Below are 25,532 nucleotides of genomic sequence, written 5' to 3' on the forward strand. Positions count from 1 at the left end.
TCAGAGACACAGGTAAATTTCTTCATTAAAAAAAACTGACATAAGGCTCACGCTCTCAAAATGGGATTGTGATTAATTGGACAATGCACAGAAAGTACTGTAAAGGTATAAACTGCTTTGTAATAGATGCTGGTTATAGTATTTACTCTATGTACACATCTATTCCATTTATTACTTCAGCAAATATCTACTAAGCTCTATGTATATGCCAGGGCCCATCCTAGACACTGTGTTTATAAAGTGGCCTTAAATGAGATCCCAATCTCTAGACTTTTACAACAAAGTCAGTTCCGGTCCTAAACCCTCCACACCCACCAAATGAAACCAAACAAACAATAAACCAGGTCAGGTCCGCTAGTATGTTCTGTCCTAGCACTTTGTATTTATTTCCTAGCACTCGCACAATTTCACCTAAATACTTGAGTAATTGCCTGCTACCTGTTTCAGCCACGAGAATTTCAGCTCCACGGGAACAAGTTTTTCATGTCTTTTATTTCCTGCGTATAACAGTGTAACTATATTAGCGGGCCTACCCCTAAGGGAATTTACAGGATCGCTGAAAGCTGGCCTTGACAGGGCTGACTTGCGGAAGAGGAATGAATCCTTCCAAACTCTGATCTTTGCAGGACACCGTCCCCCCCTGGCCTGCAGCTGGTGTAACAGGGATCATTCCCTGAAATAGCAGGATCCTGCCAACAGCAGGACGTCAATAAGATTGGTTATGGGACGCAAAGGCCGGCGCGGAGCACGTCCCATTAGATCATCCCTGGCTAAGAACCAGCACGAATACAAGGGTTCATTACAGGTGTAGGCGCAGAACTGGGCTAAACTCCGCCCTGAGCGTCCACGTCTAAGCTGCACCCGGGGTTAGCGGCTGGTGACGTGACACGGGCCCCTCTCGCCCCGGCCCGGCTGCGCAGGCGCCGTGCTCCCCAGCGGCCCCCAGCTTGACCGCTGCCGCTTCGGTTTCCCGGCGCCTGCGTGGCTCGGGCCGCTGGTCGCCGGTTGGGCAGCCGTTGTGGGGCCGACGGCAGTGGAGAAGTGAGGGCCCGGGCGGGGCTCCCGGGAGCCATGGCCTGCTCTGTTGTCCAGTTCTGCTCCTTCCAGGACCTCCAGGCCGCCCGGGACTTCCTCTTCCCGGGCCTGCGGGAAGGGAGCCCCAGCGGCGCCGTGCGCGGGGACCCCGGTAAGTGCCCCCCGCCTCGCCGCTGCCCTTCCCGGCCCCGCCCGCGGCCTCTGACAGGGCTTGGGGTCCCCTCTCCTCTCCGCAGCTGATGCCCTCTGGGTTCCCAGCTCCCCCGCAACCTCCCTCCGGGTGCGATGACCGCCCGCCCTGCCCCTCCTCGAGCCCGGGGTGCCCAGGCTGGTCGGGGTAGGCTTCCTCCCGCCCGGCCTTCCCCGAGCCCCTCCGCCCTTGGGTCAGAAGCCGCGTCTGGCGTCCTCTCCCCTCTGTCTGTCCCGCCTCCTCACCCGCACCCCAACTTCCTCTCTGCGCGTCTCTTCTCCATCTCCCCCACCTCCCACCCGGGGGTCCACTGTTCCGACCGCCTGCCCGGTGATCGCATCCTCTTCCCGGTTCTTGCCAGCCGTCAGCTCTCAGCATCTCCTACGTGTCTCCTGTTCAAAGGGGGTGTCATTTGTGGTTTTGATTTCTACCTGTTTCCAATCTGAAGCCCATCTGGCTTTGTAGCACAGTGTTGTCACTTTATGCTGTACTGGAATGGTGATCAAGGGCCCACTAAATACGTTCCTCCTCCTCTTTTAAATTTAGAAGATAGCCAATCAAAAAGTTGTTTACTCTGTGCTATCAGCAGTGACGCAAATCAGAAAAGGTTGGTGGTCTCTGCCCTCTAGGACCTCATAGTTTTAATAGGACAAATAACAGCTGCCGTAGGGTGGGACTGAGAGAGATGTATCTAATGGCACTAGGGGACACTTCTTTGAAGCAGGGGTGCGTACGCCTGCCTTTGAAGTAGTAGTAGAATAAGGGAGAGGTAGGGAGGCAAGACAGAGAAGTAAGAAAAGCTGAATAGGTTCTGAGGAGGGTGTGAGGGAAGGAGTGGAGGGGGCCGAGGTTGTAAAGGTACTAAGTCCAGTCATGAGAAGCCTGGCGAAAATAGTGGGATGCCTCGGAAACACTTGAAGCAGCAAAATTTCCTGGTCAGACTTGTACCTTAATGTACTCAATGGTTTTTTAATACCAATTGCGTGCTTTGGCCACAGTGTGGAAGCAAGAGAGGAAGCAGAGAAAGTGCACAGTTTTACATAGACTTGGAAATTCGGGTCAAATGTTTCCCTATTTTTATTACATACAGCAAAATCCCGTGGTTTTCTTCCATAATATCAGTAATATATTTATATAACACACACTTAGATAATATTTATTGTGTATCAGTCGTTGGTTCTAATATGTTTAGACAAAATGTTTTTAAAATATTTTAAGCTCCGTATTTTATGTTAATATTTTTCTTCCTTTTTAAAATAGGTATATCAACAGACTGGAAGATGATGGATGGGGAGAATGGGAAGAAACTGAACCCCAAGAACCTGTAAGGCTTTATGAATGCATGTGTGCTCTTTGGTAGTGGCGTTTGCCTTTCGTAATGATGGGGACATACTTCAGTGTTAGGCTGACATTTTGAAATATTTGTCAAGAAGGTTTTTGTGCTTAATTCAACCTAAGTAGACAGCTATTCTGAAGGACTTAATGACCGTATAGCTTAGTGGGCTGAATGGAGAATGGCTGTTTTATGATTCTTTCTCCTTTACTATTTTTCTTTTAGACTCTTTCACCTATGCACTCAGCATATGTTTGTTAAGTGCCCACCACTTGCAGGCATTTTTCTAGGTGTTGGGAACATAGCAATGAGCACAGTAGACAAAGTCTCTGCAAATGTTAGTGTATTTTCACATAAGTAATAGAAAACTTGAACCTAACTTGGCTTAAATGACAAGGAGATTCATTCCGCCATAGAAGGAAGCAGGGGGGGTGTGGACTCCCGGGTTGGCTGGTCAGGCTGATTCAACCGTGTCATCAAGGACTCACCTTCTTTCCTTCTGTCGACTCTGCTCAGACAGTGTTGCTTATCCTTATTCCTCCCACAGGTGTGATTTGGAGAAATGTTTCTTCATTCATGACCAGAGGGAGAAAAAGGGCTGTGGCTTTCCATGACCCTTTCTGGAGAGGGAGCAGCTTTCTCAGAAGCCTCTAAAGGCCCTGTCTCAGGTCTTCTTGGCCAGACTTGCTCTGAATACTCAGTTCTGAGCTAGTCACTGGCCAGGGATAAGAGATTCTCATTGGTCAGTCATACCATTGCCTAGAGTTGGGGGATAAAGGGGTCAGCCTCTCCTGAGGCCCAGGGCTGCACAGCGAAGGAGTGGATACCTGAGCAAAATCAGGATTTTTTTTAATAAGGAAAAAGAATGAGCATATATACTGGAAAGGTCTTATCATCCCTGTTCCCAGCAGCTTGCTCTCTAATTGGGAGAGAGAGATTTTTTAAGAAATAAAAATGGAAGTATCAAATGGTGAGAGTAGTTGCACAGAGAATTCAGCTGCTGGTGTGATAGCAAGCGAACAGTGACTCCTGTTGACTGGGTGGTCTGGGAAGGCTTTCTAGGGGATGTGACATTTAAGCTGAGGCCTGGAAAACAACAGGGAGTCAATGAGGTGAAGCTCTGGCCACGAGCATTTCAGGCCAAGGCAGTAGCTCATGCCTAGGCGTGGGGCAGGAAGGGGCTTGGAGTCTGACGGAACATGAAGAGGCCCTCGGCAGGACTGAGATGGCTGCAAGCTGCACTTCAAGAAGCAAGCAGACCTGATGTAGGGCTTTGTGAATTGGGAGTTTATTCTAAAAGCGACAGGAAATCACACTTATCTGATTTATTTAAAAAGTTCATCTTGGCTGCTGTTTGCACTAGAATGAAATAGGGAGCAAAAGTCGAAGCAGGGAGACCGATTAGAAGTCCATTGTAGTAATTTAGTTGAGAAATGATGGTGGCCTGCATGAAGGTAGTATTAGTGAAATGAGAAATTGATGGGTGTAGGACAAGTCTTAGTGTTAATGTTAAGACTATTCTATGAGTTGGTTGGGAGGGATGACGGGGGGAAAAGGAAAAGATCAGAAATTAACTTCTTTGATCTGGGGTATAGTGTGGAATAGATGAAACATAATTGATAAGATGCTGACACTGTGTAAAGCTGAATAATAGGCACCACTGCCTGTTTTTGGCAGTGGTTGAAAATATCCATAATAAGAAGTTCTATTTTTTTTTAAACCCTTCCAGATTTTTGTCCTGAGTGAGTGTATGGCGGGTATGTCATTTACTGAATTGGGGACCCAGCTCAGTACTCTGGCAGAGCCTTGCAGACCAGGACTTAAAAGAATAGGTCTGGGGAAGCAATGACAGAGCATCGTGTTGTAAGAAGCAAGCAGGCTATAGGGAAACACAGTGTTTATCCCAGGCCATCTCCATGGGGCATCACCAGCCTATTAATGCTGCCCTCTGGTCAGACGTCCACCAGCAGTCCGGTTAGCTATGGCCAGTATGGGGAGGGGAGGTGTATGTAAACCAGACTGGAGACTCTGCATGGCTCTGAAGAAATTAACCAACCTCTCAGGAGGGGATGTGCTTTGAGAATGCCTCAGGGCTAGTGTAACTGGCAGCTGCTCTGCATGTACAGTTAGTTATTGTTTCTAGCATCATATAGCTAAGTGGCCACTGTAATACAAGCTTCCAAGTAAGTCTGAGGGTTTTTGGAATAAACCTCACAGAAAAGGAATGATAACATGGACACAGGCATTTGTAATCTCAGAGGAGTTTCCAGTGGGTAAGTTAGTAATATATAAAATAGTGCTGGTGCAGAGTTTTGGTATGTATTTATAGTCCCAGAGAGACCCACATCTTAAAGAGTCCACTGGGACATCCTTGGTTCTTTCCGGAATGGAATTTACTTGTTTATTTGTACTTGGGGATTTGTGTGTGAGGCTAGTTTTCCTCACAAGCATCTGCTACACCTTCCTTGATAATATTAAGGGGGTTTGATTATAGATAGTGGGTCATAGACCTGATTTTGGCTCATCTGAAATGTGCCTAAGCATATGCTGCCTTCTGGCATCACAACCTAATATAGTAGAAAGAACATGGGGCTGCTGCAAGGTGGGGTCAGAGAAGCAGGCAGGCTACTTGTCCTAAGACTTGTGAATCTGGAGTTTATTCTGAATGTGATTAGAAACCACACAATCTGATTCCTGGTTTTGAAAGCTCACCTTGGCTGCTGTGTGGAATGGGTTACAGTAAGTCTTCCTCTAGCTCTATCTTTTATATTCATAAATGTCATGGGCCTGTTTATTTTACGGTATTTCATTTTGACGTTCCACTGTTCCAGCAGATTCTGGGCGATGTGGACAATGATAATCTTTAACAATGTGTAAGGGTTAACAGATTTCCTTTAAATCTGACCTGTAAACTATGTCATCTTCTCTTTATTGGGAAGGATATCCTAAACCCAGGCATAACTTCTACTTCGTTTCTCTTAATTCAAAAAAGACATAAAATTACCTAAAAGTAGAACATTTCATCTTTTGGATAAAATTTAAATATATATAAATGGCCGTTATGGCTGGGGAGGATATAGACCATTGAAACAGACAACTGACCTTTCCTCCACAGAGAAGCAGATGTCACCAGGATCAAAGACAAGCATAAAAAGGTGAGCAGGTGTTTTTGGTTTCAAAGGACCAAAGAAATAGAGGGACACAATCTTTGTAATCCTTTGAAACCCAAAATATCTCTTCTCCTTTCTGTCATCTTATTTGTGGTGATATTGACTGTGAAGAAAAACAGGCCAGCTGTCTTATTCGCAGGTCGAAATTCTGTAGTTCTCTGAGAAGTGCCTCGTGAGTAATTCAGGCTAAACACTTTCAGCAAGAACACTGCATAGTTCATGCTGTCTGCTCCCAGCCCGGCCCATCTGCAGACCAGGAGTGTCTGGTTTGACATGTTTTCCTCCAGTTGCTTCCAAATCCATACTCTACATAATGGGAACTGACAGGAGCCCAGCTAATGGGCTCTAAGAACTAGGTGTGGATCTAGGCATTGGTCTCCTGAGTGATTTACCACAGTTGGAGGCTAAAGGTGGGGGGTCTCTCCCATTCAACCAGTGTTTGGAGTAAAAATCATGGAGAGTGGTTTCCGGGGGTGACACTTATTCTCAGGAGAGGATCCCTTTAGTGTTCTGTTTGGGCTTTAACTTGACTTGCTGTATCAGACTTTTTTCTGTTGTTTAAGTGTAAAAGCTACTTCTGAGGATGGGTTGTTTCCCCTCAGAAAGAGCTGGTTCCAGGAGTGCTAGGTATCTGGGGAAGGAGAGAGACAAGAAACTCCATTTCAGGTGGTTGTCAGGCCTGGCAGCTGAGCCGGGAGGGGTGTGCTCCAGCTGCCAGAAGCATGGAGTGCTTGAGGGAGGACGGCCTGGAGGGGCCACTGCGGGCTGGTGGAAGGGACATGGGAGGTTCCAAGTTAGAGGTAATACCTCCCTAAAGTCACCTCCAGCCTGTGCTCACCCCACCTGGAGCCTAGCAGTCTCCCAGCCCAAAGCTGGGGCAGAGCCTTGGCCACATCGCCACCACCCTCTCCTCAGCAACTACCCCCCCTGAGTCCCCATCCTCTGGAGCAAAGGGCCGGCCTTCTCACACCTCCATGGAGTGATGTGCTTAGTTTAGCATCTGTCCCACACAATCAGAAACAGACTGCTGTGGGAAGGAGAGGGTCCTTGGGGAGAAACACGTTCTCTTCTACTTCTTGCCTCTCTGAGGAGAAGGGGCAGGCTGTGGAGAGAGTCCTAGAATTGAGAGCCAACAGGGACCTCAGAATATGTCCAAATCCAGCTCCACCTTTTCCAGGTGAGGGGGTGTGTTGCCAGGGGACTAAGGACCAACTGATGTCCTGTGACCTCACGTGGACAAACCTGGGACTAGATCACAGGCCTCTGGCCCTTTCCATACATTTGGGGAAAGGGAAAGGAAAGGGGTACACAAGCAGTAGCCTCTGTTGGGTCACCTTGGCCAGATGGGAATAAAGCTGGACAGGGAAACCCTTCTCCAAAGAGGCCAAGGAAGGAACCCAAGAAGGAGCAGCTCCAATTGGCATCAGCTACTGAGAGTGGGAGTGTGACTGTGGACCCCTCACTGTCACTCCACAGACACCCACATTCTCTGGAGTGGATTTCCCACCAGGATGCACTCAGGCCGTTTCTGTGAATATTCCCAATGGGCAGACCCACAAAACTCTGAAGTGGAGGTTGAAAGCTTTTGTGCTAGCTATACTAAATTCTCATCACTTTATTGTCCAGTCTTCTCCCTAAGGAAAGAGTCTGTCTTTGTGTTTCATGCCAGTGTACAGAAGGGCATGAAAAGGATAAACGTAGGAGAGTGGGACCTAAGGCTCTCTGATGGGGTTTTGTGTAAAGACAAAATCCGATAAAATGTCATGTTTTCAAGCTGTGATCTGAACCAACTGGCCAGCTGAGAAACAACTGAGTGAATAGTGAACTGCAGGCTCATTTGAAAAGTGGAGAAGCAAGCATGAGATTCCACTACTTGAAGAAAGGGGAGGCATTATTTTTGCACACTGAGTCTCTATGTAATATTTATTTCTTCTGTATCTGCACTATAAACATAGAGGTACACACAGGTTATATGCCGAGCCTGGGCCTCTATCTTTTTTCTCTCCTGTTGTGTCCAGCTGCACAGTATTTCTGTTGAGGGAGGAGTGCTGATTCCTGCACGGCTGATGCTCAGCTTTCCTCTAAAGAGCCACACACACAGCACTGGTTACTGACATCCTACTAGATAGACAGTCCTTCTAATACCTGGATACCTATTTTTTGGTATGTTAAAAAAATACTGATACTCAAACCCCACCCGAGAATGCTTAGTTCAGAGCTCAGTTGGTGTTTATTTTACGACAGCATGATTTGCAGTTCCTCACTAGACCTACCCTGTTTCACACCACTGTTTTCTTCTCTCCTTAAGATTCTGCCTTCCTTCTGACGGTCTCAGGTAGTCACTTTCCTTCCCGGCTGGACTTGTCTGAGGCCGACTGTTGTGTATTCTTGGCTCTCACCCGAGTCTTCCGAATTCACTAGGATGCTGTCCTATATTCTGTGGCCTCCATTTCCAACTCAGTTCATCGTTCCAGGCTGTTTAGTGAGCATGTAGAAGGGGTAATGGGAATAATGGGGAGAGGCCTGAATGGCTAAGTACCTCATTCTCTGTGTGTATGGGAACCAGGCTACTGCTGCTGCTTTCTACAGTGTCCCCGTAGGGTGCTGTCTAAACTGTCCTCCACGTAATGCCAGCTCCAGTGAGGCCCTGAGGGACTGAGGGGAAACCAGACTCCGGGCCACTGTGGGACTCCCACCTGTACGTCAGATTCTCCTTTAGTTTCATAATCAGGGCTCTTTGTCTTCAGCTTCACCAAGTTTTACTCAGGTGGAGGAGCCAACGGTTGTCCTGGCTCAGGTTCCTTAAAACACAGAGGAGGCCCCTCAGGCAGGAGATCCTTTAGGACAAGGCTCCCGGGAGAAAGAGGCAGCGGAGCTGGGGAGGCGGGGAAGGGAAGGCGAAGCGCGTGACTGCCCGCCTGGAAGCGAGGCAGGACCAGCCGGAGGGAGGCAGCACCAGCGGTTGGAGTGAACAAAGGAGCAAGCGGGAGAGTAGGACGAGGTGAGCTACCGTCTAAGAGAGACGGCAGTGCAGACATGTGCTCACCTCTGTACCCTAAGCTGGAGGCCAGGGAATCTGCATGTCAGCCTCCACTTGGTGTAGAGTTTTTTCTTGAGATGCTCCTGTTGGATGTTCTTCAGGAAGCCAAACCCTTGACCCTCAGGCTTGCTGGCAGCCAAGCCCTCAAGAGTGTGGTTGGGAGGCTCCTTCTACTGCACAGAAGCAGCGGAACCCACCTCTGGAAATAAACCACAGCCAACAGGACGCAGTGTTATTGGGACCGTCCTGTGCCCCACTGCTCCGCCCACCCGGGACATGAACTGAGGACGGTGGCCAGGACACTAAAGGCCAGCTCAGAGTCCATGGGGGCGGGGAGGCCAAAGGACACATTTTAATTGTTTCTCCTTTAGTGTCATTTGGGAGTATGTTTGCCCACTGGCAATCTTATCATTGTTGGGTAGTGTACGAAAGATAATAAAAAAATCATTTTCAAGAAAATTAGAATTCATAGGTAGAAATAATTCCTAGGTCAGGATGAAAAAGGCAATGATATCATGCTGGACATAGGTGATATAAATGGGAGGGAAGGGATTGTGGAAATAAAGCCAAGTCAAAGGTAATGGAAAGCCTGAAGGGAGACATAAACTGGAGAACAAAAGAGCTGGGGAACTTATAAAATAAAGCTTGCATCGTATGTGATGCATTTCATACATGTACCCTGCATGGAATATTCACCCCAATTATCCACAAAGTATGTGACATATGATATAAATACACAGGTATATTTATCCAGAAGAACAAATGACTAAGTAAGGTTTTTGTACTCACTGAATGTAACATCCTAGACATTATTCTGGTCACTTGAATTTTGATAAAAATTAAGAAATACAAGAAAGAGAGCAGCTATAGTGAGAAAGGGATGACCTGTTGAACACCATAAAGGATGACAGGGACAGGGTGAAAAGGGATAAGTAAACACAGAGCATTCGCCTAACTGGCCGGGCACTTGAGGGGCGCAGAGGAAGAACGAATCTGAAGATGTGGACGAGGTTGCCAGCATCTTTGGGAAGGCACAGAACTGCAAGGGAAATACGTGGGATGTGAAAATGAGAGCACTTAGAGCGGGGGCGGGAGATGGTGAAAATTAAGAACAAAGGCAGTCCCCACTGGGCACGTGCTACACATGCGTGTGTGAGCTTGCCCTCCAATGCTAAGGAGTCATGTTCTTCCCTGGACCGTGAAGCTTCAGGCTCGGCCTGGAAGGAAGGAGTGAGCACAGCTCCAGACCCTCCCGATATCTTTGCTTAAAACTATCCTAGATCCTGACACCAGCCACAGTGTCAACAGGTCTTGTACACACGGATGAGAAACGTCAACACAGCGAGAGGTGTGGGACACCTAAAATACGAGGTCTCACTGAGTATCTGGCTGGGGTGTTATCATCTTGGTAATGGGAACTCACCGGCTACATTCTGAGCAGAGCAGACCTGTAGATCCTCCAGGGAGCAGATGGTAGTGCTCCCGTAAGTCCCCTGGAATGCACACGCCTCAGTGTGAACTCAGGATGCCAAAATGTACACACACCGTGACTGCCAGAAGACGACAGGGTCCCCCGACAGCTGCACCCCGCAGAGACTGGTGAGGAATGGAGAGGTGAACATTAAACAAGAAGGACAGACACCACAGCAGCCCAGCTGGTTTTGATAGGAGGCAGAGCAATGTCGTCCCAGCAGTAGGGGACACCTCTTATTGAGAGAAAATCTATCCTCCTCTATGAGGGACAGAGTGTGGAACAACAGGGACAGTAAAGAGAGAAAGCAGAGAGAGGGAGAGAGCACCAAAAACAGGTACTCAGTACACTGGGGCATGAAGCACGAGGCTCAGCCTGGACAATGAATGAGCACAGCTCCAGACCCTCCCAATGTCTTTCCTTAAAACTCTATCCTAGAATCCGATTCTCATCAAGCAGTCTACATGGCTTGCATACAGAGATGAGAAATCATAACTCTCTCAGAGTTGTACAATACCTAAGGCATGTGTCTCACTGGGAATCCTGTGGGAGTTTTAGCATCTTGGCAGTGGAGTACCCACTAGCCACATTCAGTGCTGCCGTAATTTACAATTCCATATATGAACAAATGGCAGTGCTCCCATATGGCCATTCAGATTCATACAAGGTAGAGTGAACTGAGAAAGTCCATCTGTGTTCATACCATGACTCCTATAGGATGTTGTGCTGTGTGCCCTGTGGCAGATCCCTGCAGAGCCTGGGGAGGAACAGAGAACCAAAGAGTAACAAGGACAGACACCACTGCAGCTCAGCTGGTGCTGGTGGGAGGCAGAGCTATGTTGTCACAGCAATAGGGCACTCCTGTCGTTTAGATAAAATCTATTCTCTTACATGAGCAGCAGAGTGTGGAGCAATACAGGCAGTAGAGAGAGAGACAGTTGAAAATAAGGTACTTATTTCAGTGGCCACATCTTGGAACAATGAGAAGCAAGTTGAACTAGGCTGAGTAGAAGAAGTCATGACTCAGCACTGATTCTTATAAGTGGGTTCAGACTTCTGCACACATGCAGTTCATAGTATACTCAGTGACCATGTGAGCACAGGCTTTAAGGCACCATCCACACTCAGAGAACTGGTGTCTTGAAGGCCTTTTAATACTGAGCAATATAAGAATTTTATTCTACATACATTCCTGATTTGCTATCTCAGTAATGTGGTAACACTAGGAAGGAGGCAGAAAGCAGATGCACCTCTCATTCTGGTTTTAGGAAAAGCAGTGACCCTGGCTTGCAAAGCATCCCTTTGACTGATTAATACACCTGGTTCAACTGCCTGCAGGTCATTAAATTGAGGAATGATAGAAGGAACATGCACAAAAGTGAAGAAAGACTACATTGTGGAAATGGATACTTCACAAGAGTAGAACAGACACAAATGGGTATATTTGGCACTGTCTTAATATTTGGTTTTTCCCTTGAAATGTACTTGTCACATGTCACCACCGACATTAACAACCCATGATTCCTCACAGATACCTGGGGGAAGGCAGGTCTTCTTTGTCCTTCTCTTCCTGATTGACTTCATTAGCTGCAAATATATTACGACAGGGCCAGTCACCATGAGCAGGACCCACATGACACATGACATTCCCAGGGATCCAATCCTGATCTGGGGGCACAGACATCCTCTGGGCAAAAGCATGCTTAGTGAGAGTATCTCAGGAGGCCGCAGATATTGTATTGTGAGAAAAGGCTTAGTTTCTTCCTCTGAGCCATTGAGCACAAACGACCTTATCTGGGAGACATCATCACTACCTCCTCTGTCTTGAATCTGCAAGCACTTAAACAGACCCTTGACATAGATTCTGGGGAACTGCCCGCCTGCATTCTGAAAGATCTACAGTAGGATTCAGGCATCTCTCACCATATACCCTGGTAAGTAATGGCTTAGGGGAAGATACACAGAGACCAGAATGATGGATGGAATAAAAATTAAAATTAACACATTGGTCCAGAGAAACACTGGCCATTCATGTGGTGGGTGGATGCCAGGGTTCTCCCTTGCTTTAAGGATGTATGTGAGCAAGGTGACAGTAGAGGTGTTTGAGTCCTGGTACTCAGGTGACTGCTTCACCAAGACAGCCAACTTGGCCAAGACAGACACTGGGGATGGTGGCAGAGACCTCCAGGAAAGAACAAATCCAGACATGTAGACAAGGCTGCCACATCTTTGCAATGACTAGAAACCAAGGCACATCATTTGGGAATGAAAATGAGAGCATTGCACGTGAGAAGAGGCATTTGATGCAAGTGAGGAGCACACAGACGATTCTGTACATGGGCCACAGGGTGAGCTTGTCGCTCCTGTCTGGGTCCAGTGTCCTACGGTGGGGTCAGGAGTCACAGGCTTGTCCTGGGATGAGGAAGTGAGTGCAGCTTCCACCTCACCTGAGGTCCGTGCTCATAACTCTCTCCTAGAGCCTGGCTCAAACCAGTATGTCCAGGCCTTGCATACAGGGATGACAAATCTCAACAAAGCCATAGGTGTTGTAATCCAAATGGTGGGGTCTCCCTGGGAGTCCAGCTGGAGGTGTGTCACCATGGGAGTGAGGACTTACGGGCCACATCCAGAGAAGCGCAGACTTCCGTCTCCTCAAACGAGCTGATGGCGGTGCTCGTGTGAGGGCCACAGGAGGCACGCAGTTCGGGGAGGAGCCCAAACCATCGTCACCCAGTGAGCCTAGTGGGATGTCCTGGTGTATGGCCTGCGGCAGCTCCCTGCTGGGTACAGTGGAGGACGTAGGTCTGAGGACTGGGTCAAGAACAGACCCCATGCCAACCGAGCTGGCTTTCCCAGGAGGGACGGCAGTGTAGTTCCTGTGAAGGGGCAGGCCTGTCATGACGGCAATGCTGTGTTTTATTTGAGGGGCAGAGTGTGCAGAATCTCCCAGCCCAAAGCTGGGGCAGAGCCTTGGCCACATCGCCACTGCCCTCTCCTCAGCAACTACCCCTCCTGAGTCCCCGTCCTCTGGAGTGAAGAGCCGGCCTTCTCACACCTCCACGGAGGGATGTGCTTAGTTTAGCATCTGTCCCACACATTCAGAAACAGGCTGCTGTGGGAAGGAGAGGACCCCTGGGGAGAAACACGTCCTCTTCTACTTCTTGCCTCTCTGAGGAGAAGGGGCAGGCTGTGGAGAGAGTCCTAGAATTGAGAGCCAACAGGGACCTCAGAATATGTCCAAATCCAGCTCCACCTTTTCCAGGTGAGGGGGTGTGTTGCCAGGGGGCTAAGGACCAACTGATGTCCTGTGACCTAATGTGGACAAACCTGGGACTAGATCACAGACCTCTGGCCCTTTCCATACATTTGGGGAAATGGAGAGGAAAGGGGTCCACAGGCAGTAGCCGCTGTTGGGTCACCTTGGCCAGATGGGAATAACACTGGACAGGGAAACCCTTCTCCAAAGAGGCCAAGGAAGGAACCCAAGAAGGAGCAGCTCCAATTGGCATCAGCTAATGAGAGTGGGAGTGTGACCGTGGACCCCTCACTGTCACCCCACAGACATCAACATTCTCTGGAAGGGATTTCCCACCAGGACGCACTCAGGCCATTTCTGTGAATCTTCTCAATACGGAGACCACAAAATTGAAGTGAAGGTGAATAGCTTTTTTGCTAGCTATACTAAATTCTCATCACTTTCTCATCCAGCCTTCTCCCTAAGGAAAGAGTCTGTCTTTGTGTTTCATGCCAGTGTCAGAGGCACCAGCCCTCCCCACCTGGAAATGGTGGAACTCGATTTGGACATATTCTGAGGTCCCTGTTTCATGTAAAGGGCATGAAAAAGATAAACATAGGAGAGTGAGAGAGACCCAAGGTTCTTTAATGGGTTTTGTATGAAGACAAAATATGATAAAAGCTCATGTTTTCAAGCTGTGGTCTGAACCAGCTGGCCGGCTGAGAAATCAACTGAGTGAATAGTGAACTGCAGGTGTATTTGAAAAGTGGAGAAGCAAGCATGAGATTCCACTACTTAGAGAAGGGAGAGGCATTATTTTTGCACACTAGGTTTCTATGTAATATTTATTTCTTCCTGTATCTCTACTGTAAAATTAGTGAGAAACTGAGACACAAAAGATTGTATGTGTAGCCCATCCCTCTATATTTTTTCTCTTCCCTTTTATCCAGTTGCACAATAGCTCTCTGTTGAGGGAGGAGTGCTGATTCCATGCATGGCCGATGTTCAGCTTTCCTCTGAAATAACCACACACATGGGATTCTTTTATATTGGTTACTGAGATCCTACAATATCCATAGTCCTTTTAATACCTAGATACCTATTAATGGAACATTAAAAAATTTTTGATACCCAGACCACACCCAAGAATGCTTAAGTCAGAGGGGCAAGGACTTGGGTCAGGTACTGTTAGTTCAGAGTTTATCAGTGTTTATTTTATGACAGCATGATTTGGAGCTATTCTCTAGACCTCTCTGTTTCACACCATTTTTTCTTCTCTCCAACTCTGCTACCCTCAGTTTCCTTCCCATTGGCCCTTAAGATTTTGTCTTCCTTCTGACACTCTCCGGTAATCACTTTCCATCTCAACTGGACTTGTCTTAACGTGAAGATTATCTTGTATTCCTGGTTTCCCCCTACATCTTCCTAATTCACTACAATGCTGTCCTATATTCTCTTGCCTCATTTTCCAACTCAGTTCATTATTCCTGGTTCTTCAGTGAACATGTCTAAGTGGTAATGGGAGTAAAGAGGAGAGGTCTGAATGGCTAAGTACCTCTTGGTTTATGCATTTGGGAAGCCTGGCTGCTGCTACTTTTGGCGAGTGTCTGTAAAGGTGTCATCTACTGTCCTCCACCTGTCAGCTCCAGGCCCGGAGGGGTAGATACTGAGTCCCTGGAGGTCCCATGCAGATTATCACATACCTGTGCATCATGGAGCTGAGGAGAAACCAGACGGCAGGCCACTATGGTGCTCCCATCTGTGTGCCAGATTCTCATGTAGTTTCATAATCAGGGCCCTATGTCTTCACCTTCAGCACATCTTACTCACATGGAGAAGCTGAGCTAGAAGTCGTAGCTCAGGGTCCTTAAAACACCCAGGAGGAGGGCCGCTGTGCAAGGGATGCGTTAGGGCAATGCTCCTGGAAGAAAGAGGCAGCAGAGCTGGGGAAGCAGGGAAGGGAAGGGAAGGCGAAGTGGGTGAGTGCCTGCGTGGTAGCGAGGGAAGACCAGATAGTGGGAGGCAGCATCAGCGGGTGGGGTGATGAAAGGAGGAGGTGGGAAACTAGGGTATGATAAGCTGTCATCTTAGAGAGACAGCAGAATAAATTAAGCACAGCTAAGAGCTACAGATGTGCTTACCTCTGTACCCTAAGATGAAGGCCAGGAAAACTGCATGTCAGTCTCCACTTGCTATACAGTTTTCTCTTGAGACACTTGTGTTTGATATCGTTCAGAAGGCCAAATCCTCGGCCCTCACACTTGCTGGCAGCAGAGCCCTCAAGTACATATCCCTCTAGCTTGGGAGGCTCTTTCCATTCCATGCAAGCATCCAAAATTAACTCTGGAAATACAACCACAGCCAGCAGGATCCAGTGTTATTGTGACCATCCTGTGCCCCACTGCTCCACCCACCTGGGACATGAACTGAGGAATGTGGCCAAGACATGAAAGGCCATCTCAGAGTCCATGGGGGCGGGGAGGCCAATGGACACTCTTTGACTTTTTGCCCCTTTTTTGTTATTTGGCAGTCTGTTTGCCTACTGGCAAACTTATCATTGTTGGGTAGTATACGAAAGATAACCAAAAACTATTTTCAAGAAAACCAGGATTGGTAGGTAGAAATAATTCTGATGTCAAGAAGATAAAAGTAATGTCATCATGCTGGACATAGGTTGTATTAATGAGAGGGAAGGGATTGTAGAGATAAAGCCAAGTCAAACGTGATGGAAAGCCTCAGGGAAGAAACTGGACAAGAATAAAGCTGGGGAATTTATGAAACTTGCATCAATTCATGATGTATTTCATACATGCATACTTCATGCAATATTCACCCCAGTTACCCAAAATGTATGTGACATATGACATCAATGCATGGGTACATTTATATAATACAAAAAATGACAAAATAGAGATTTTGCACTCATTGAATATAACATTCTTCTGCTCAGTTGAATTTTGAAAAAATTTAGAAATATGAGAAAAATGAGAAAAGCCCTGGTGAGAAGCAGATGACCTGTTGAACACCAGAAAAGAAGTACAGGGTGGAGAGGACTGGGAATAAAACACAGAGCATTGAGCCCAACTGGTAGGGTACTTGCAGGAGCCAGCTCTGAACTCTGACATCTTCCTAACTAGTTGGTCCTGTGGCTGCACTCCACTGCATACCCCCCATGTCTGGCACACTCAAAGGGCACACAGAGACGAGCTGTGGGGATGAGCCACTGCCACTGGACAAGCAGAAAAGCAGGCCCACCAACAGCAACTGCTGTACAAAGTGAAGACAGACAACTTTGTTCAAGTGGATTTCCCCGTGTGAGCATGTGGAGAATGGGGGGAAACAGGTCTAGTCAGCCCTCTCTGTTTCTGCCTTGAAATGTCCTTGCCCCATCTCACCATTGACATGACAACGCATGATTTCTCAGAGATGCCTGGGGTAAACTGGGTCTGGTTCATCCTCCTCTTTCCGATCACTGTGATTGGCTGCAGAGCTCTCCAGACAGGGCCAGTCCCAACGAGCAGGTCTCACTTCCCCAATCAGGAATCTGGCGTCCAGTCCTAACACAGGGACACAAACACCCTCAGTGTGAGAAAGGTTGATTGAGAAGCATATTTCAGCAGGTCTCAGATACTCTATTGTGATGACTGTCCAGTGTTCCTGTCCTGAGCAATCAAGCAAAATGGACCTTTTCTTCAAGATCGTCATCACAGCCTCCTCAGCCTTGAGTCTGTACAAGCCCTTGCACATCCCTTTTTGCCACTGATTCTGGGAACTAGCCTATCTTCATCCTCAAAGAATTACTACCTCATTCAGCCTTCTCTCGTCAGAAACCCTGGGTACAGATGGCTTAGGGGAATATATACATAGAGACCAGAACAATGGATGCAGTACAAAAGCCCTCAGGCCACATCCATCTTTCATGCTTACAGTGGCCATTCAGGGCCTTAGGGATGCCAAGCTTCAGCCTTGCTTCAGAGACACCTGCACACAAGGTGAGAGTAGAGGCATCTCTCCTAGCTGCCAGGTGACTGCTTCACTAAGAGAGCCACCTTAGAGGAGACAGACCCTGGGAATGGCATCAGTGAGTGCAGGGAAAGAACAAATGCAAAGATCTGGACAAGGCTGCCAGCACCTTTGGAAAGGCACAGCAATGAAAGTCAAATATTTGGGATATGAAAATGAGAGCGCTACGGTGGGAGGAGACAGTGGGAGTAAATTAGGAAGACAGACAGTCCCCACTCTGCATGTGGTACACCAGGAGTGTGAGCTTGTCCTCCACCCGAAGGGGTCACACCCTTCAGTGGGGAGTGAAGCATGAGGCTCGGCCTGGAATGGAGGGGTGAGCACAGCTCCAGACCCTCCTGATGATTTTGCTTAAAATTCTATCCTAGAACCTGGTGCCAGCTCCAATGTTAACAGGTCTGGTACACAGGGACAACAAGTAAACCAGCAGAAGGTGGGGAACACCTAAATTATGGGGTCTAACTGGGAATCTGGTGGGAGTATTGCCATCTTGGTAACAGGGATTCGTTGGCTACATTAAGAGCAGAGGAAATGTTCAGTTCCAAAGTGAGCACATGGCAGTGCTCCCAGAAGTCCACTGGGATGCATACAGCTCAGTGATGTGAGAAAGTCAAAGTGTATCTATGCCGTAACTCCCAGAGGATTTCATATTCTTCCACCTGCAGCTGGGCCCTGCAGAGCTTGGTGAGGAGCAGGGAATGAAGATTAAACAAGAAAGACAGACACCACAGCAACCCAAGCTGGTTTTGATGAGAGGCAGAGCAATGTTGTCCCAGGAAGAGGGCACACCCATTATTGAGAAAAATCTATCCTCTATGAGGGGCAGAGTGTAGAACAATAGGGACAGTAAAGAGGGAAAGCACAGAAAAAAAGCAAAGGAAGGTACTCAATACACTGGCCAAAGAACTACTTTGTGAGCAACGAGGCTGTATTTGTGGGGACTAGAAGTCACAGCTCACTTCATACATAAAGAACCATAATGGTGTGCTCACTTGTTGGCATATTTCTGGTTAATATTGTGTTCAGTGACTGAGAAGATACATGCTCTAAGAAAAAATCCTGGAGACTTAGAGATCATGTGTCTTGATGGACTCCTTCTCGTCAAACTCTGACATATGAATTTCTTTCCAGACCCTCTTTTTGTCATGGTATATTGGCAAAGGAGTACCACCACAGAGGCAATGTGGATAAAATTGCCATATTTCCAGAATCTCTTGCCTGGCCTTAGTGCACCTCCATATCTATAGGTGTTTCCAAGGGGTGGAAAGAAGTAGTCCATCTCCATATCAATAGGTAATTACATGGGCGAAGGAGGTCATACCTGGACTGGAGAGGCTGGGTGGGGTCCCTTCTTCTGTAGCCAGTTTGCGAGATAGGAGAGAAGTGGACTACTGCTTGTAAACAGTAAACGGGTTTCTCCCACTTTATTTCTTTCTGACTGATTTTGGTTTCAAAGGTATTTTTCCCAGGATTTTCCCCCCAGAGTTACATCTGGCCTTAGTCAGAAGGACCTCTTAATCCTAAGTATGTCTACATGGTGTGTCCCTTGGGCAGGCTGCCCCTCAAGATGGTGGCAAGATGCCCAGAACCCCCCACGTGGATGATGGGGAGGTCCCAGTGGCTGCAGCGGTAGAGGGCGCATCTTCACCCTGTAGCCTCCTATGTGTGGGGCTTCCCATTGAGCAGCCCCTAGTGGGGAACTGTTCTAGGATAAAGCATTGCCTAGAGGGCTGGGGCCTTCCCCAGAATTGGGGAAGGGTGGAGACACTGGAAGCTGTGGAATTAGCCCTCCGTGAGATAGAAGACTGCTGTGAGGCCCTGAAGGGTCATGTAGCAGCCAGGACTGTGGGATGTCTGTTTATCAAGATAGTGGAAAGGGTTATTGAGGAAAGAAAGACAGTTACTGAGGAGAGAGAGACTTTGACAGGAGAGATACACACTTCAGCATCACCTGGAGGAGCTGGGTGATGACCTATGGGATGCCCTTAAGAAAGAGGGAGAGTTACTGAGAAGCCAGGTTGCACTCCTGGAAGATACGTTAGCAGCGGGGGAGGAGACATCAGGAGAATCCACGTTGCAGGAGGCCATGGAGGAGGGGGAGGAGAGAGAGGTGCCTTCAGCCCAGGAGACGGTAGAGGAGATGTTGGGAGAGGACGAGGGGGTGCGACTGAGGGCTGATCTGTTGCCGAGGCCACTGCCTAAGGCACTAGCCTCTCCCATATTAGAGGTCCACCTGGTTGTAATTAAAAAAATAACACAGCAACCACGGGCTCCTCGGGGAGGAGCCGCCCCCTCCCCAGGTTGTGGAGCACTCCATGCTCCGCCCCTGTACACAGGATGAGCTGGTGGACATGAGCATCCAGTTTAGGCAGAAGCCATCAAAACCTCTGTTCACATGGCTTTTGCATCTCTGGGATATGGGGGTGGAAAACATTGTTATGTTAGGTTTTGAAAGGGTACACTGGCTTCCCTGACAACTCACCCTTCTCTCCAGCAGCAATTGCAAAGTGCCCTTCACACCTTGGGGAATTGGGTGCTTCTAGATTGGCTGACAGCAGCCATCAGGGCAGTTTGGCCTAATCAGGGTGATTTACCATACTTAGCCAACTAGCTGGGGTAAGAGCTCCAGCAGGTGTTACAGGAGCTGGGCACGAAAAATATAATCTATAATATGAACCCCCAGGGCCCTGATGAGGAATTGTTCATGGTAGGAATGAGGAATCTGGTGTTCCATACAGCTGCCCCATCTCTCTTTGCATCCCTAGTGACTATTCTTCCCCCCACATAGGGCAACCCATTAGTGAGGTTACTTGTACTTTAGCGGATGTGGGGGAGGTTGAAACTATAAGAGCATGGAAAGGAGTACGGGCAATGACTGAATAGAGAGGGGCAAAGGACCCCATGAAGGTCTCGAGGACCCAGATGTGGGTTGATTGGATAAAGGTGTAGTGAAAGAAAATCTTGATGTGCAGCCCAATAGGATCTTGTTACAATGGTGGCACCAATTAAAGCCAGAGCAGCAGTTCCAGCCGCTGAGGTCCAGGACATGGAATCTGGAGGCAAAGCCCCATGTCTGGCCTGCGTCCCTGCAAGACTTCCTGAGGGGCAGTACTCAGGCTCCGCCTGGGCCCTCACCCCCGCAGGAGGATGATTGGGCATCACGGTTTGACTGGAGGGGTCAAGGTCCCCACCTTGAGGGATGTGGTGGGGCCAGAAGCCACATGTAGAATGATCAACTCATTGGTCCCTGTGAATGTACAGTCCTAGTGCTGGTGGACACAGGCGCTGAATGTTCTCTGATTTAGGGCAACCCTGAGCATTTTCCTGGGACCCATGCTGTGACAGATGGCTATGGGGTAAGGCAGTTAGAGTGAAGAAAGCCCAAGTCCCATTGGGGATGGGGCATTTACCCCCAAAGGAGTATACTGTGTACATTTCTCCCATCCCTGAATATATTTTGGGGGTAGATATCCTGCAGGGCCTGTGGTTACAGACCACTGCAGGTGAGTTCTGACTGAGGGTACGTGTGGTAAAGGCAGCTCGACGGGACATGCTAAGCACCCACCTGGAGTTCTTCCTGTACCTTGATGGTTGACAAATACTAAGTGGTATAAATTGCTTGGGGGTGGAGAAAAAAGGAAATTGGAGAAACTCTATAGGAGTTGGAGAAGGTGGGCATCATAAAGCACACTCGTAGTTATTTTAATTCCCCAGTGTGGCCAGTGAAAAGCGAGATGGCTCCTAGTGTATGACCATGGACTACAGGGAATTGAATATAGTCACACCCCCTTTGCATGCTGCTGTCCCCGCTGTAGCAGCCCTCATGGACACTGCCAGTCATGAACAAGGAATGTATCATTATGTTGTGGACCTTGCTAATGCTTTTTTCTCTACTGACATAGCACAGGAAAGCCAGGAACAGTTTGCCTTCATGTGGGAAGGCCAGCAGTGGACATTGGTTGTCCTTCCACAGGGACACCTCTGCAGTCCCACCATCTGTCATGGACTTGTAGCCCAGGACTTGGCCACATGGAAGAAACCACAAATGGTGCAGCTGTATCACTACACTGATGATATCATGCTCACGTCTGATCCTCTTGCAGATTTAGAAGGGGCAGTTCCTAGACTGCTGCAGCATCTACAGGAGAAAGGATGGGCTGTGAACAGCACCAAGGCTCAGGGACCTGGTTTGTCTGTAAAGTTCTTGAGGGTTGTCTGGTCGGGTGAAACTAAAGTTATTCCTGAAGCAGTCATAGACAAGGTCCAGGCTTTCCCCACCCCTACACTGTGGCAGTATTACAAGAGTTTGGGGGCCTTTGGGGCTACTGGAGAGTGTTTATTCCGCACTTGGCACAAATTCTGAAGCCCTTATACCAGTTGATACAAAAGGGCATCAGGTGGGACTGGGGTGAAACATGTGCAGCTGCTTTTACTACTGTACTCAAGGCCATACAGGCCGTGAGTGTAATGGACTCATCAAGGCCCTGTGAGCTAGATGTTCATGTAATGGAAATGGTTATGGATGGGGCCTTTGGCAGCAGCTTGAATGCACACGCCAACCTATTGGATTCTGGTCACAACTACGGAATGGAACAGAGGTCTGCTGCACCATGATAGAGAAGCAACTGGCTACTGTGTACTGCACCTTGCTGGCTACGGAGCCCATCACCAGAAGAGCTCTGACCAAAGTAATAACCACCTATCCTATCATGGGGTAGGTGTGAGACTGGACCCAAAGGCCATGCTGTCATGTGGCACAGATGCCTACACTGGCCAAATGGGGTGCATATTTACAGCAGTGTAGCAACCTGTCTACTAGCCCCTTAAGTGGAGAACTCCAATGCTTATTGGGGCCAGTGAGGTATACCAGTGGAAAGCAGGAAAAACTTGCTTTTGGACCATTGGTAGCTAAGAGTCCTTATCAGGAGGGAAAAGCCCCTATACCTGAAGATGCTTGGCATACAGACGGCTCCAGTCATGGGCAGCCCCTGAAGTGGTGGGCTGTGGCTTTCTATCCTGAGACTGAGACAATATGGATGGAGGAGAGAGAGGGAAAAAGCTGTCAATGGCTGAGTTGTGGGCAGTATGGCTCATAATCACCCAGGAGCCCTCCCCTATAGTTGTCTGCACTGACAGCTGGGCCGTCTATCGGGGCTTGACCCTGTGGCTACCAACATGGTACCATGCCAACTGGATGGTTGGTCACTGGCCCCTTTGGGGGCAAGAGTTGTGGCAAGACCTATGGGCCTCTGGTCAGACTAAGACAGTTACCATATATCATGTAACTGAACATATGCTTTTGGCGTCCCCAGGGAGCGATGAAGCAGACACACTGGCCCAGATGCATTGCCTAGAGGGAAAGCCTGCTTCTGATGGAGCCCAATGGTTCCATCAGCATTTGTTGCACACAGGACAAAAGTCAGTGTGGTCAGTCGCCCATCAGTGGGGCTTGCTGTTGACCTTTGAAGAAGTCAGCAGAGCTCAGGAGTGCCTTGTGTGCTCTAAGAGGGACTGACACCGAGTCCTGCAGCAACATGGGATAATAGTAAAGGGCTGATACCCCTTGTCATGGGCATGTAGACTATAATGGGCCTCTGCCCATACCAGAAAGATATCGGTATGCCATGACTTGTGTGGACACGGCTACTGGACTGTTGGTTGCTTTTCCTGCACAACATGCAGATCAGCGAACCACCAAGAGGGGCCCAGAGCATCTCTTTGCAGCCTATGGCCGGCCACAGGTGACTGAGAGCAATCAAGGCACCTACTTTACTGGACATACATTACAAGGATTGGTGCAGCAATTAGGAATAAAGTAGAAGTTTTATGTACTATAAAACCCTACTGGGGCAGGCATGATAGAGAGGTGCAGTGGTTTATTGAAATCTGGCCTGAAGTCAGACACCAACAGTCTATGGGGCTGGTCGCGTTGCTTATGGATGGTGCTAGAGCATTTGAATGAGAAGCCTTGAAAAGGAGCCTTGAGCCCTGTGGACATGCTAACACACCTTGCTGTCTCTCCTATACAACTGTATGTACAAACCAAAGAGGACTTATGGAAGCCAGGACAGGGCCAGCAGAGCAACATCCTGCTGCCAGCCCCAACTGCATTAAACCCTGGAGACTGTTGAGTGGACATGGCCTGGACATCTTTTACACATGGACCAGCAATTGCTGGCCTGTCTGGCACCTTGGGGAAAGGGCCTGGAAGCTGGCCTCCTGTGTATTCCTGGAATAACAGCTGAATGACCCCCCAAAGGTCATGGTAGTGTACCCAAGACATCCAAGAGGTAAGAGTATCTTGTGGGGAAGTTTGTTTTATCCTTATGGCCAGTGCATGTACCTCCCGTAGCCCTATATATAGACCTATCTGTCCCACAGGGCTGAGGGTGAAAGGCTGGTATAGACCAGAACAAGATCCCATTCCTGTCACTGTCCTATCACAGAACCACTCTCTTGCATGCATCCTACCTGATGGGCAAGATTTGCATATGCTGGCATCATTAAAACATGTATCTTCTCACCCTTAAGGTTATTTTCATTTACAGTCCCTGTGGCCTGGACCTGCCCCCTGGCTGCAGCTGCCACATGATGATTGCTTTGAACTCCCTACCCGTTCAGCTGTTGACCACCTGTGGAATGGGAAAACTATGGATTTAATCTGCATAGGACTTATAGAACCTAGCTGAATCCTCTGGCTTAAGGATTATCATGATTTTCTTGCTGTTGCTATTCTATGTTATTAGTCTTGTTACAATGCTCCAGTTTTCTTGCACAGGGGCTACTGCGGAAGATGGTGAACGAGAAGATTGTGAGGCGAGAGTTCTGGAGCAGTGGGCTGTGGGTAAAATTGCAATATTTCCAGAATCTCTCACCTGGCCTTAGTGTATCTCCAAATCAATAGGTGTTTCCAAGGGATGGAGAAAAGTAGACCATCCCCATATTGATAGGTAATTACAAGGGTGAGCAGGGCATATCTGGATCAGCCAGGTCATGAGAGAAATGGGAGAGCAGAGGTGGACTACTGTAAGCAATAAACAGGTTTCTCCAACGTTATTTCTCTCTTTGACTGATTTGGGTTTCAAAGATATTTTACCCCAGGATTTACCCCCTGGAGATAAGGCGGGAAGCAAAGGTGCCTCTCTCACACTGGCTTAACAAACGTGAAATACAGAACACAAGTCCTCCCTGTGACTCATTACCCCAGCTCAACTCAGTGCTGACCATGAACATGAGGAATGGGGAAAGTAACAGAGACATGTACTAAGTGAAGAAAGACAACTGTGTTCAAGTAGATGCCCCATGTGACCATGTGGAGGACAGAGGAAAACAGGTCTAGCCAGCCCTCTGTTTTTGCCTTGAAATATCCTTGCCATGTGTCACCATTGATATGACAACCCATGACTCTTCTGAGATGCCTGGGGTAAATTGGGTCTTGTTCATCTTCTCTTACCAATCACTACGATTGGCTGCACAGATCCACAGATAGGGCCTGTCCCAATGAGCCAGTCCCGCTTGACATATCAGTAATCTTCTGTCCACTCCTAACACAGGGACACAAATCTCCTCAGTGTGAGAAAGGCTGGTTGAGAAGCATATTTCGGGAGGTCTCAGATACTCTATTGTGATGACTGCCTCGGGTTCCCATCCAGAGAAATTAAGCAAAATGGACCTTTTCTTCGAGATGGTCACCACAGCCTCCTCAGCCTTGAGTCTGTACAAGCTCTTGCACATACCTTTTTGCCACTGATTCTGGGAACTAGCCTATCTGCATTCTCAAAGAATTGCAACCTCATTCAGCCTGCTCTCATCAGATACCCTGGTTATGGATGGCTTAGGGGGAATATATACATAGAGACCAGAACAATGGATGGAATCCAAAAGCCCTCAGATCACATCTATCTTTCATGCTCACAAACACTGGCCATTCTTGGCTTTAGGGATGCCAGGATTTAGCCTTGCTTCATAGACACCTGCATGCAAGGTGTGGGTAGAGGTATCTCTCTCCTGGCTGCAGGTGACAGCTTAGCTGAGA

The 25,532-nt window shown here is 48.2% G+C and overlaps 1 protein-coding gene across 7 annotated transcripts; it reads left to right on the plus strand.

Annotated features, from left to right (window-relative positions):
* Window positions 1-440: 440 nt before the first annotated feature.
* LOC140846273 (rab3 GTPase-activating protein non-catalytic subunit-like) lies at window positions 441-24,548 on the plus strand. Of its 7 annotated transcripts, none has more exons than XM_073222047.1 (4): window positions 462-1,186; window positions 2,486-2,549; window positions 5,674-5,713; window positions 21,400-24,548. In XM_073222047.1, exons 1-4 carry the CDS (start codon window positions 1,072-1,074, stop codon window positions 21,508-21,510), a joined length of 330 nt encoding a protein of 109 aa, XP_073078148.1. In that variant the 5' UTR covers window positions 462-1,071; the 3' UTR covers window positions 21,511-24,548. The 7 variants fall into 7 exon arrangements, 5 of the variants coding, with proteins under 5 accessions (XP_073078148.1, XP_073078152.1, XP_073078150.1 ...); XM_073222051.1 differs by lacking the exon at window positions 21,400-24,548 and adding an exon at window positions 7,503-8,859 and having other exon boundaries at window positions 467-1,186; XR_012125285.1 differs by lacking the exon at window positions 5,674-5,713 and having other exon boundaries at window positions 441-1,186; window positions 8,870-24,548.
* Window positions 24,549-25,532: the final 984 nt, after the last annotated feature.

Source organism: Manis javanica, chromosome 14, assembly GCF_040802235.1.
Source record: "Manis javanica isolate MJ-LG chromosome 14, MJ_LKY, whole genome shotgun sequence".
In the NCBI taxonomy this organism is placed as follows: Eukaryota; Metazoa; Chordata; class Mammalia; order Pholidota; family Manidae; genus Manis; species Manis javanica.